This window comes from Sturnus vulgaris, chromosome 2 (assembly GCF_052056855.1).
Source record: "Sturnus vulgaris isolate bStuVul1 chromosome 2, bStuVul1.hap1, whole genome shotgun sequence".
Lineage (NCBI taxonomy): Eukaryota > Metazoa > Chordata > Aves > Passeriformes > Sturnidae > Sturnus > Sturnus vulgaris.
The window spans coordinates 31121823-31135987 of record NC_142244.1 but is presented as its reverse complement, the minus strand read 5'-3'; the positions used below and the strand labels follow the sequence as shown (position 1 = coordinate 31135987).

Here is a 14165-nt window from a genome sequence, read left to right as displayed (position 1 = left end):
ATGCTGACTAACATTTGTGTCTCTAGAGAAGAAGAGGAACGTCTGAGAAATAAGATTCGAGCAGATCATGAAAAGGCTCTGGAAGAGGCTAAGGAGAAATTGAAGAAATCCCGGGATGAGATTCAAGCTGAGATTCAGACAGAAAAGAACAAAGTAGTGCAAGAATTGAAAAAGAAAGACAGCAAGCCACTGCCCCCTGTTCCTTTACCAAACCTGATAGGGATAAACAGCGGAGAACCAGCAGACCCAGATATCCGAGAGAAGAGGAACAAAGTTAAAGAGGTAAAGATGATGATGATAATGATAGTGTGGTCCTACCTGTTCTTGTGTCTGACAGCAGTTATTTATGTTGCTATGATTTATGTTAAAAAAGAAAAACAGATCTACAAACTATTTAGTAAACTAAAAGTGCACAAATATTAATGAGCATCAGCATTATTGCATGTTTTGTTTCCTGGTTTTGGAGTGTTGATATTTCACTGGATAACAACTTAAAAATTATTTTAAGGAATTTCTTCAGCTTAGTGGTATGGATTCTAAGTGAGTTTGTCATTAATACATGGAACAGTAACAAGAGCATCTTTAAAGCATGACTTCATGAGTTTCCTTTCAAAGAGTGGGATCTGTTACTGTGTCACAGGATATTTTTAGATGTTAAAACATTAGGTCGAAAAGATAAGAAAAAAGAAGACCTGCTGCTAATATTTGAAAATTACCAAATAATCACATACTTTTCAAAATACATTTTAAATGGGTTTTAAAAATCTAGTAAATTTAAGTGGATTGAATGTTTTAGGTAAATGAGGCAAGCTAAGATCTTTGCTTAGGCTTTTGTTTCTGTGGCAACTTACACTTTGGGAATTGCTGTTTATGGTCTTACCCTCTCCACTACTGGTTGGCTTAGAGAGATTCATTGCCTCTTTTTGTCCTGGCAATGCCAATTTCCTATTACTATTGCCAGACATTTCTCTGAGTCTGTGCTTCTAACTAGTATGGCAGAAACCTTGTATAGCCATATTGTTCTTTTACTTTCCTGCACTCTGATTAGTTTGATGCCAAAAAATCAGTTTAGCAAAGCAGGAATGGTTCAGGCCAGATTCAGACAAACATAGGCTTTGGTATTTGCTAAAGAACCTCCAGGATGATAGCACTTAGTATTTACATCAGATAAATCTACTTTAAAATTGTAATCTGAGTTTAATTAGCTTATAAAACCAGGAGGAAATCAGTCACACACCTGTCCTTATCATGGGAAGGAGTTGTAACTGAATTACGTGCCATTCTGTGGGTAGATGGCTCAAGCTGGAATTTTACTTCGAATATTAATGATGACTAGATGGAATCCACTCTTACCAGGTAATGAGCAGCTGCTTATTATATATGAGTGATGCAGTATGGAGTTGTGTCACTATTGGTAGTAGCTATTCCATATAGAGCCCTGTCACAATCTGAGTATCTGAACTGGCAAATCCTTTGCTGGAAGATGTGCCTGTTAGAATTACTGCAGAATTACTTTTGCCTAGGAAGTTGTGTCTGGAATATTGGACCTCCTTGACCCTGCTTGGTTAGGGCTGCTTCTCAAAGGACAGCATTTAATAGTGGATTTGAAAAGGCTCTACTGATTTGTCTGCAAATATTTTGAGTGAGAACATACAGAGCATTTTGCTTCTCTAAATGTTTTTGTAGGGTGAACAGTGAATGGCGTGGTTGTCAACACTTCTTACTTTTTACTACATATTACTGTAGCAAAATACCTCTGAGATGGATTTAATGCATAGAATAAAATTGAGTTTACCAAGTAATGCAAAATTACTGAGCACAGCTTACAATGAAGAACTAGCTGGAAGAAATAATCAAACAAAGGTCTTATAGACCAAGCCTGGAATTGAAGGGGGGGTTGGAAATTAGTATTTGCATTTACGAGGTTGTTTGATCAGAATATAACTGAGAGATGATAAGCTTGAGGTTAGTATAAAATGGCAATTTTCTTGGTCTCATGAAAAAGTAGTAAGATTTGGACCATTCTTGCTGATCTAAACCTGAAGGTATAGCAAATTGTAAGGAATTCAGGGTAGTTTGTGAGTAAGAATCACCAGGTGGTGATCCGTAGCTGCAGTTGCCACACACCTTGTGCTGTAAAAGCACTCCTTTTTTTGATGATCAGCCTACGTGTGAGTCACACTGACAAGCTGTTTTTCTATTGCATAAGTTGTTGATGAAACTATTATGGTTTCTGAAGTGTAGCTTTTCATCACCAGACCATAGGTTGTTGTGGGACTGTGTTTTAAGTGGGTATGTCCTCTAGTTAGGATAATAATGCCATTGTTTTGAGCAGTTCTCACTTGTGCTTGTAATAGCCCAGGATCATGGAAGCATGACTGAAAATTCTTTGTTCTATGAATTGCATTCATTGACTCAGTCTTGTTATTACTGTAGGACCCAGATGATCTCCAGAATTTTTAATTTTTGTTTCATGCAGGGTAGGAAGTTGTCACTTCTACAGCTAGATGTGTGAAGGCAATGAACACTGGAGCAGGAGGTCTGCTAGGGAGAAGGGACAAATGGTAATGCTGAGGAACCATTGATGGCACAATGTGGCTGAGATTAAACATATATTAATAGTGTCAAATGAATAATATTTTGTCTGAAACCTGTTTTTGACAGCATCAGATGTCTCAGAGAAGTCTGCAGCAATTTCAGAGATGTAAAGTGCATTGTGAAATATGTTCATCACTGAGGTCCTGCCTCACTGTTTTATGTAACCAGGGCAGACTAATACAAATAGTCTTTGTAGATAGACACTTGGTAGAATAAAAGAACAAGTTCCAGGAGACAATATCTCTAACATAGGCCCACAACTGATATATATATATATATATATATATAAAAAATAAATATATATATATATAAAATTTTTGACATGTAAGACATTATGATTGCCTGGATTGAAGCCTGAAAAATAGTCCAGGGAAGCTACTGGCTCTTTGGAGGTTACATATCTGGCTTTAGAATTCCTGGTGGTCTCAAGAAAGCATTTGACCTGCTTTGGTTTACTGTGAATGGTCCTGATACATATTTGAGGAACTTCACTCTCAAAGAACAGCTTTAGACTGTTCAAAATCACAAATGAATGATGTCATATAGCCTATTTCACCTCCTATTCAATGGTGAAAAACTGTATAGAATTGGATGGAATGATGATGGGGGCTGTTTGTAACACACGAGTCTTTACATTTGGGAGAAAGGCTGGAAAATTTTCAAATGAGGATCCAGTTTCTGTTATTTTTGCAGAAAATACATAACCAGTTTTTCTTTCCAAATAGCAACTTGATGAAGGCTGGTTTTTAAACATGTCTGTATAAGAAGTAGTTTGGCAGTAGTTTAATATTTTAAAAAGGCATATTTTGATTTTAGAAGAAAGTATGTATAAAAGTAAAAGAGAAGTGTGTCTCTTAAGAGAGCTTTGCAAAACATTTGAAAGCTTTATATAATAGGTATGTTTGCTGAGCATAGAGAGGGAGGCTTCTTAAGGTTGTGGAATACAACTGGGAGCTGGATCTGCGTCTTACTAGTTTTGTTTTTGTGTGTCATTTGGTTCTGATAATTATACTTAGTGTTCTCAAGTTTAATTTACAAAGTTTTATAATCTGTCTATATTCTTCTAAGGAGCTATTAATTATTTCAATGAGGAGCATTTATGAGTTGGCTGATTATTTTAGATGCACAGTGACATCTCTGAGAAGTAAAGGTTTTCCACTTGCTTACTGTACATAGCACTTCTCTGGCATATCAGCTTGCTATTCAGGCTTTTAAAAAGATGCTGTGGTGATTAATTAACTGGTACTTTAAGAACAAATGCATTGCATTGAAAAATCTTCTAGCTGCTACACTTCAGCTTTGTTTTAATATTTTAGCTTTTTCTTCTATGTAAGAGAAAAATATTGAAAATAGGAAATACTTTCTTTTTTTAGATTGTGAGTGCAACTTGTATAATTTTACAGCAAGACTTTAAGATGTGTCTTTTCGTTGTGATTGATGCAGAGAAATTAAGAACAAATCCTGTCTTTTGGAAGTCATTGTCTTCTTCTCCAAGTTAAATTAGCTATAAATTGCTTGAGCACTTGGAATTTTGGCATTTAAATTCCATTATTGTATTCCTTAAAGATGTTCAGAGTATTTTTTTTCTTTCAGTTTAAAGGTAATTGTTATATAGTGCTCTGTAGTCTATAGTGAGTTTTATTTCCCTGGGAAGGTAAATTTTACCCAGTCAAATAAGGAAAATTTTGTCATTTTTTTCACTCTATTCAGGGTTCATGTTTTCTTTAATTTCAGCCTAAGATGTCACAGTATTATCTTACTGCCAGCACTCATTTAGGATACTTGTTAAAATAGTATATTTCATCCAATAATGGTCCTAATCCTATGCAGGTGTTCCTTCCCCTCTACTCAGCACTGATGAGGCCACACCTGGAGTCCTTTGTTCAGTTTTGGACTCCCCAGTGCAAAAAAGACACGAGCATATTGGAGAGGGTCCAGTGAGACACCACAGAGATGCTCAAGGGACTGCAGCACATCTCTCATCTGAGTGGAAGATGAGGCAGCTGGGCTGGAAAAGAGAGGGAATCTTACAAAATTCCTGGAGGGAGGACGCGAGGAGGACAGAGCCAGGCTCTTCTCAGTGCTTCCCAGTGGCAGGCACAAAGACAGTGGGCACAAATTAAAGCACAGGAAGCTCCATCTGAACATAAAACATTGTTTATTGTGAGGGTAACCAAGCACTGGAGCTGGTTGCCTACAGAGATTGTGGAGTCTCCCTCCTTGGAAATACTCATAAAATTACTGGGAATGCACATGGACAGCTTGTTTCAAATGACCCTACTTGAGTGGGGAGGTGGGACCAGATATCCTCCAAGTCCAACTATTCTGAGGTAGGATAGTGTTTGATGACTAAGCCTGTCAGTTGGAAGACAGCTTCTCCAGAATCTTACACAAGTGCACATGGCAAACTTAACAGCTGAATAATAATGCTGTAGGTTTCTGATAGATTGGGAAATCTCAGTTCTCTGGAGCTTCTGTTCTGTTACTTATTCTGTATTTGTTGTGATATGCAGTTGTGTAATTACGCAGTGCTAATTGTAAATATACTTTTTAAAATTGAGCTCAAAGGATGTATGGTGTCCACAGAGGTAAGGTAGAGTTATGAAGTGACTGAAGCTGCTGGCTGTACCGTTCTTGTGCAGTTTAAAAGCTCTGTTTAATGATATGGGATGGCAAGGTGATATCTTTCTGGAAGGCTGTTCTCAACACAGCAAAATGCTGGTTCCATTCCTGTGTGTCACAGCTTTCTGTAAAGAAAAAAAAAAAGTGAAGAAGACATTTAAGCAAAAGTTGTTGTGAAATGGACATCCAGGAAGTAGAGGTGCCAGAGTTAAAGGTCATTGAATAATAGAATAGTTTGGGTTGGAAGGGACTTTTAAAGGTCATCTAGTCCAACTTGAAGTTCATTTGTGACATATGACACCTGTAGAAAGAATTAAGTTTGGATGCTCTCCACAAGTGAGGAACAAGTCTGTCTGGGAAGCTGGGGATGTTCTGACTTGAGTTCTTTTGCTAGTGAACTTCCCTCAGGAAAACTTTCCATTTATCCTTTTTTAAAATTAAAGTTGTAATATATTGCTTCTTTGAAAGGAAGGTGGGAAATTAATTATTTAATATTAGTGGAGGCAATGTCAGAAGTACTTACAGATATGTGCCAAGAAGAAAAGTGATTAAAATGTATTTTTGTCATGGTCTCTGGCTGATACTCAGGAGGCTGCTAATGCTATTGAGAAGTAATAGACTTTTATAATCAGTAAAACTAATGGTTTCCTATGGATTTTTGACCTACATCCCCTTATACTACCCTCTGCTCATCATGCATTTGTTGCTGTGAATATCCTCTTACCTTCCTGTTTGACTGCATGAAATGCAGTATGTTCTGTGCCTTCCTTAGAGCTACTGGTGTGCTAAATGCTGCCCCCCTGAATGAATAAAGGGTTGAGTTATAACTGCCTCTGTCTCAGTCAGGGTACCAATTTGTGTCTGTCTACCTTATCTAGCCACAGATACTTTTTCTTTTCCTCAACGCAAAAAGTAGAGTATCTGGTTCCTCCAGCTCTTTAAAATCAAGTGTGAAATTAGAGAATGGATTAAAAGGCTACTGTAAATGTATGTGTCAAATGATGGATATACAGACAGCAAGATTGCATAAGCCTCATTCTTTTAAAAATTGGACTAAAAATAGTAAGTGTCCCTTACCTGAGTTCTATTTTGCGTGCTTATTGAGGAAAGAGCTGTGTAGAAGAAAGAATTACTTGATCATCCAGAGATCTTTTCATGCTGCCTAAGTCCTCTTTTCATAGTTGCTGTTCATACAACTTTCAATGCTAATCTCATTTATTGTTTCTAATTGCAATGTTATCTAGCCAAATAGGCTGCCTTCTGTGACTGAGGGAACTTTTTTCAATATCTAAAACCAATTTAGAACAATTTCATTATTGCTGACACTTTACAATCTTGGTCAAATTTATTTGGACATCTAGTTGGTTGCAACATCAGTTTGCAACAATCCATGCCTATTAAGGGTTTTGCATTGTATTTTGTAGTTCACTGCTCCTGACTTGTATTCCTTCAGTTACTTCCTGAAGCTGAAGGACATAAGTATCATGATCCACCTTTTTCAGTATTTAAGGTAACACTCCCTGCAGTGTGAATGTTTGTGTAAAATCCTTACACATGCATTTTATATGTAAGTGTGTGCATATGAAAATCTCTTTGTATCTTATACACACACATTGCTTATTAGTTGGTTTTGTTTGCACGCTATTTGGATTCTCTGTGTTCTCCAATGTAATTTGACAAGTTGAGAACAAGTAAGTTGGCTTTCAGTTAGTCTCACTATGCTCTTTTAAAGCTTATCTTAATTTTACTGGATTAGTGAAATCTGTAAATTAAGGATAAAATCTTTTTGATCGAGCCTGTTGGTAAACTAATTTTCCTTTTATATATTAGAATGAATATTGTTAAGTTGGCACTTTGCCAGTACAGGCGTGTTGGGAATGGCCTTGACCAAAGTTGTGCCCCAACTTGTTGGAATGATTTCATAAAGAACTCATTTTACTTTTGTTAAATCAGTCATTTATGTCTGTGAGAAGCTTTGCAGCTCGGTATATTTATTTTACTGGAATAGAAGAATGGAAATAAAACTCCTAGTGTGGAGCTTCATTTGCAATATTTTAGCTGCACATCCTGGATATGTTGATTTGATTTGTGACTTAAAATGTGCTACTCATGAAGAATGCAACTTTTTGTTTGGGGATATTTTAAAAATGAATCAATTTAGTCAAGTTATAGAAATTACGGAATTCTCCGGTGCTCATGCAGTATTGGAAGCATGTTAAAAATTCAGGAAGGTGTTCATTATTAAAGATGTCTTTTTTCTAGACCATTGTGAGAACCACCTGTCTTTCAACAATGAATTAGCACATTTGCAGTATTTAAAACTCATAAATGTAAATTAAAATCAAAGAAATAGGGAAATATTTCACTTGACCTGATATTATCAGCCAAACAAAAATGAGCAAAACTTCAGGTAAATTTCTTATCTTCAGAACTGGGTAAATCAAAAGGCTTCATGAAATCTAATTGACCGTATTGCTATTTAAAAAAAAAAAAAAAAAGTATTTTATATGCCATTTATTCTTGTAAAACAAAAATGCTGGTAGCAAAAGTCAAGAATTACAGCTAGATTGAAGAGATCTCTATTTTAAATTATACATGATACAAGTGACAATAGGTGTGTTTTCACCTATGGAGACTTTGATTGGAAAGCCAGAACATCCTGTTATGTTCTTGTTAGTCATATTTACATATTTTCTCCTGTAGTCCCCTCTGTGTTTGCTGGAGCAGCTCCATAGAATATATGCCAATGTGTTCTTAACATGCAGTTTTCCTGATGGTGTTAGCTCTCAATTATCAATAGTAATGATGTCATTGATACACAGTGTGAGCTATTGGTAGTTGATGACTAACCTTTCACAGTGCATTCCATTAAGACAGAGACTGTCTGCATGCAGAACTGAACTACCAGAAACTCCCTACAATACACTCTAATTAGTTTGCTCTGCGATTTGGATTCCTGATTTGCATTGCTGGCATCTATTCTTATTTTCTGCTTCGTTGCCAGAGGAATAGTGGCTAACAAGGTGTCAGTTTTTGAAAGGGATTCAAGGGGAAACCAAAGGACTGCAGTACCCTGTGCCTGCTGAATGAACTGTAGATTACCAGAAACCAGAACAGGGAGTAGAATCACTGAGCATACAGATTTGTAAGATGTCCTGCTCTATTTTTATTGATACCATGGTCTCCAAAGCCATAGAAGATCCCTAGAAGAGTCAACAAACATGTGAACAAGGGAGAGATGGTTGGATACATAGTTTTTCAAAAAATACTTGGCAAGGTTCAGTGCTACTAGGTGTTGAACTAAGCAGCCATGGGATGGAGGATAGTTTCTGTGTTTGCCTGGAGAAATTGATAAGAAGGCAGGAAATAGAGAGTACAGATAAGTAGTGCTGGAGGCCACAGAGGACATGTGCTGGGGGGTCCATGCTCTAAATTATATAAATGAATTATTTAGAGTTTGAAAATGGTGAGTAGTGGTATGACAGCTTTGCTGCCAGCATGTAGAATTGCAGAAAAACCTTACGGGACTGAGTGATAATCTCCTTTTTTTTATTTATCAGCTAAATGTAAAATGATACATATTGGAGCTAGAGATGGAGAGATTCCAACTTCATGCAAAGTATGAAAAGCTGTGAGGTGACTTAGTGCACTTGAGAATGAGAAATTGTGATTTTTATAGTTCCTTGGAAATGTCACGGTAGTGTCAACAGCAGACAGTGAGCAGATACTCAGTATTTCAGAGAAGAAAATAGAGGAGGTTCTTAAGGTAGCCTGTGAAGCTCAAGTGCCCCTGCATCTTTAAGCTTCACTTAGTTCTAGTCTTCAGCTTCATAAAGGATAGGGTAAAACTGGCAGAGGTGCAGGGCTAAGCTGATGGACATGTTTAGACTGATGCCTAAAAGTACAAGACTGGAAGAAAGGAATTATTAGAACTTCTCTCTCCTGGCTGATGTGCAGTTGTGGTTGCTAACAAAGATGATCCGAGAGGCTCTACTTTTCTGAACAACACAGCACCAGTCAATCTTGTGAATACTATATTCTCTTGAAATGATGATGCACAAGGTCAAAAATACCTGCATCATCTTGGATTAAAAATATTTCACTTTCTTGAACATTTTTAAGCAAGGTTCACTGCTGCAAGCTCTCCAAATTTAGGCTCTTTACATCTACTGCTCCACTTCTCATCAGTCTGAAGGATTTTTCAATGTAATTTCATCAGGCATCTGAGACTTCAAGTATTTTATGCCAGCAAAAAGGGTTTCCCACTTTGCATCCATTTGATAAGTGTTTTTGTTTTAGTAATGGATTTGTTACTAGATTTGACAGTAAAGGAAAACCCAGTGTTCTGTGTGTGTTAGGAACATATTCCAAACAGACTTTCTCAGTGACAGTGTTCAAAAATGCATGAGAGAGGCATGAACTGATGCCTGAAATATTTTCTCTTGAGATAGAGCTCCCAGAAAAATAAAAAAAGGTATGAGTTTTCTAAGTTTCATCAAAAATCTGAGTATACAAGGAAAAGATGTTTTTAAAATTAACGTCCAAAAAGTATTCTTTGCAGACAGTAGGAAAATGGTTATTAATTTTTAATCTGCCAATTGAGCAGTAATTTTGTCTAGCAAGTCCTTGGTTAATATAAAAACAGAGTTTGATGGTGGTTTATATAAATCTCTCAAAATTGTACCCTTAAGAAGAATACATTGCTTTGAAAGCAGGACCTATTTGCTGTCTTGTTATGCATGTTCCTGATGGAATGGCAGGAACGAGTTATATATACAGCAATTTGACAGAAAATGGGTTCTTTTGCTTGTTTCTCAGGATTCCTGCTTTCTGTTTGCTAGTTGCCTGTCCTGTTTTTAAGACTGGAAAGGGGTTATTGAACCAATCCTTAGCTTGAATTAATGTTTCTGACATGCTGCTGTAGTGGTAGAACTTCCTTACAAATCTCTTTCCAATAATTGTAACCTCATTTTATTGTTTGTCAAAAGACATTGCCACTCTGTCTTTATAAAAATCTGATTTCCCAGTGACCGTAGAGGATTAGATCACATGAATGTGTTCTAAAGTCAGTAAAACCAAATAGATAATGATGTACCTACAAAAGCAGTTTCATTTGGCACGTCCTGCTTCTTGCCTGTCTTGGAGCAGAGTCCAAATTAGTCTTTTTGTAGAATTACCAAACTGTATTTTCAGCAGCATCTTACTGGTTGTTATTTCCATTGCATCCCATAATAAACATTTTTAAGATTAGTATGCAACAGACAGATACCCTATGAATAATTTTGCTTTCAAAAGCAAGATCTGTCATTAATGGTGTCAGTAAAAAGTCCATTGCCAAAACTGCTTGTTCTCTGGTGGACAGATTGCAAGATCTATATATGATATGCCTAAGCTCCAGTCCTTTCCTGTGACAAACTGCTATCAGGTATGGAAATTTCAACTATGGAAATGTGTGTCTTGCGTTTTTCACAGTTATTGATGCTTGTCATTTTCATTCTGCTGAGCCTCTCTTCTAATGAGGTACCTCATTCTAAGGTGCCTCTCTTGAGTTCTTCAAGGACTGGGTACATCTTTTTTTTGCAAATAGTTTTACCTTCTTGCTATTATCTGTAGTGCTGATATTTCAGTCAGTTCTGAATCTTTCGTCTCCTTTTAAAGACAGTTTGTTTTAGGAAAAGCTTGTCTATCCCTGCAGCTATTCTTCAGCATTTCCAACTTTCACTATGCAAACACTACTTAGTGTACCTATAGAAATAATTTTGTTTTTCCAGTCAGGAGTTCATATTGTCTGTACTTTCTGACCCAAAATGCCATCCTCAGTTAAAGTTTGTAGCTGTCAGAGGCATTTGTCTTCTCGTGTTTCTCCAAAGCTTTTGTGTGCCCAGCTGCTCCCAATAGCATAGATGTCCTGTCTATAGTATAACATGCTACCTCTTCTGGCAGTAACAGAAATCTCCACGTTGTTACAAGATCTCTTGGCATATCACCCTTACAAAACTTAATACTGTATGCAGGTGCTGTGGGGCTTCTCACTTGCATGTAACGTGCAGTTCTCTGCTAACATGGTATCATGAAGTCTGCTTGCTTTGTGGTGGAGGAATGCAACAAGTTATGTGCCAGGGTAATGGTCAGCATTGATCTGGAAAAAATCAGTTGGCTGCTTAGTGCAATAAATGGTCTTGAGGACTTAAAACACCGTATTCTTAGTGTCTGGCATACAGAGGGGCAGGACAGATGTGTTTGTGGTTATCCAAGTAGCTTAGTCTCCTCAAAATGCAATTTCTTATCTCAGTCTTAGTTGATGCAGTCAACTGTGGCTTAGTCTCTTGATTTCAAGAAACTTCCAGGCCTCACTAGTGTATTCTTAAGTTACTTCTGCATTAATTCATGCATCCATTGAAATGTACTCTTTTGCAGTTTCTATCTTAATAAAATTTTCTTAGGATCAATTATGTATATATAAACATCTTGCATTGTATGTATTCTGTTTTAGCCCTTTGTAATTTGTATACTTTTTTGGGGTTTCTGCAGAACTGAATATCCTGTAATAAAACATGTACCTTCTCCCCAGAAGCATAACAAATTAGGACAGTGAAATATTCCACAATTAACATTCTGCTGTGAGGAAACAAGTTGTTCTTCTCCTGGACTTACCTAGTTTTGATCTGTGCTGGTATTTGCCTATACCATCAGATTTTTACAAAGCTAGAATGTCAATGGCTATTTGATTCTCCTTCATAAAATATTTATTTGGGGCATCCACAGATCTCAGAAGCCCAGTTTCCTTTATGTGCAAGCCAGTTGGTTGGATCTGCCACATCATGGTCATATTGTTGTTTAGTCATCTGGTTTCAAACACAGAGAATACACTGGTCAGTCTTTAGTTTCATCCTCTAGTTCTTTCTAAACCTTTAAGTCTATTTTCCCAAGTAGAATTTTTAGGACTGGCAGGCTGCAGGTTAGAGCAGGACCCTTCACAGAAGCCTTGACTATCCCCAGGCCTTAGGTCTACCCTGACTGGATAAGCCTTGAGTAGCCCAGTCTGATCCCATAAGTGATCATGCTTGAGCAGGAGGTTGAACAGGAGAGGCATCCTGAGGTTCCTTCCCATCTGAACGATGCTGTGAGTCTCAGTTTTATGGTACTAAGTTAATGAACAATTTTATATGGAAATTGTAGGTTTGTTCTGGATAACATTAGTGGGAGCTCTCAGAGGAACTTCTGTGCTTACTGGCTGTGACTGGGTTTGTCATGCTGCAGTTTTCTTGCCTGTCAAGAGAGGATCCCTTTACCTGACTTGATTTTCCAATAACTATGAATTGGCCAGTTTGATAAGTGCTTTGTAAACACTAAGGAGTTTGTGAATGCTAAGGAAATGCCTTTTTTCTCCTCTTTTAATACAGTTGCATTCACTTTTTCTTACACTGCTAGTTCATGACACTAAAAAGTTCTAGAGTATTATGACCTAATCAGGCATCAAAATTATTGCAAATACTAAAAGCAACATGTGAGCTGACTTTGAATGACAAGCTGTAGGAGTGGGACTTTGGCATCTTGAAGGGGGCAGCTGAGCTTAGGTTTAACAGAGAAGTGCTCCCCAGCTTCTTGGGCCTGTGTGTGGTTCAAATTTATTGTCTAGGTATGAGTTACCTGAGCCATGGGAAATTTGGAGAGAGTTTGCATTTAAAGGAATTACAGCTTTGTAGTTTGGATAGGGATCTCTTGATGGTTGTAGGAAGAATAGAGACTTCTTTTTCCATGTCTCAGCAGGCAGTTTAGATGCAGTTTGAAAGATTTGGGATTCTCAGATGCTGACTTCCCCTAAATCTTGAATTTGGTAGTAGGAGGGGATCTGAGAGGCAGGAAGAGGAGAGATGTGAGGTAGTGCAGGTAAGGCAGCTGGCTGCACCTCATTTTTTAGCCAGCATCTGCTTGTTCCCTTACATTTTCTGTGAGTGCAGTGACTCGCCGATTAAAATAAGAAAATTACAGTCATGTAAATCGTAGTGAAAACAGATTGCCTTGCCTCAGTTTCTTAAAGCATTAATATTGATCTGTTAGTTACATTCACATAGTTTCTCCTCTTGAAAGCATTTATCAAACTTGTGAAAATTATGATTTTAAGTCCTATACATTTTCTTTAGGATTTTGTTCATATTAACACTATTTTAATACCATTGTAGAAATGAAATTTAAAAATAGAATATGTATAATGTTGTGGATACAGACACATGGCTGTTCCTCTAAAGGTTTTTCCTTCTGTTCTTGTGTCTGGAGCAGTCTGTGTCTTTTGATATCTAATTTCTTCCTATTACTTGCTTTTATCTGTTTAGGTACTAATAATATTTATTTATTTAAAACTGCATTCGTTTTGCAATTTGGTGGCTGCTGAATTCTCAACAAGTAAGGAGTTTGAAGAGTTTTAGCAAATCCATAAAAGCATTGCTTAGTGGCTGATGTGCACAACTAGTCAGCCAGATCTTTTGGGTTTTTAGATGTAATTTTCTTACTGGGTGCTGGAAATATGTATTAGAAAGCTAAATATTAATAACATTATACTGCTTTGTTCCTTATGTTTTCTAAAAAGCAAAGCTTTTGGCATTTCTTTTGGTAGAGGCTATATGATGGTACATCTTTGTCAAGTAGGTGTTGTAAATGAGAAGTCTATTATGCCTTTTGCAAAATTGTTGAGTCCTACTTGGATGTACCAGTGTAAATAAATCCTTTTTACACTTCAGATATCAGTAGATATGTTTTTCTTTTAGTTAGCATCTTAAGACATTAGCCAGTGTTTCACAGCAATTCCTTACACTTAAATGCATTCCTTATGCTTACATTCTTAAATGTCTTAAAGGAAAAGAAAGAACAAGAAAACGACCTAATGCAGCACATTAGGCTCCATAGCTCGAGTCAAATAGACTTGAAATTTTTTCCAAATTTATTCA

General features: G+C 37.0%; 1 protein-coding gene across 1 annotated transcript in view; it reads left to right on the top strand.

The window, feature by feature from the left end:
- The window catches only part of MAN1A2 (mannosidase alpha class 1A member 2), a 134353-nt gene that overhangs the window by 29424 nt on the left and 90764 nt on the right, over nucleotides 1-14165 (top strand). The window contains exon 2 of the mRNA XM_014884130.2: nucleotides 27-282. Within this exon, the coding sequence (XP_014739616.1) occupies nucleotides 27-282 (256 nt within the window). The remainder of the gene's footprint in view (nucleotides 1-26; nucleotides 283-14165) is intronic.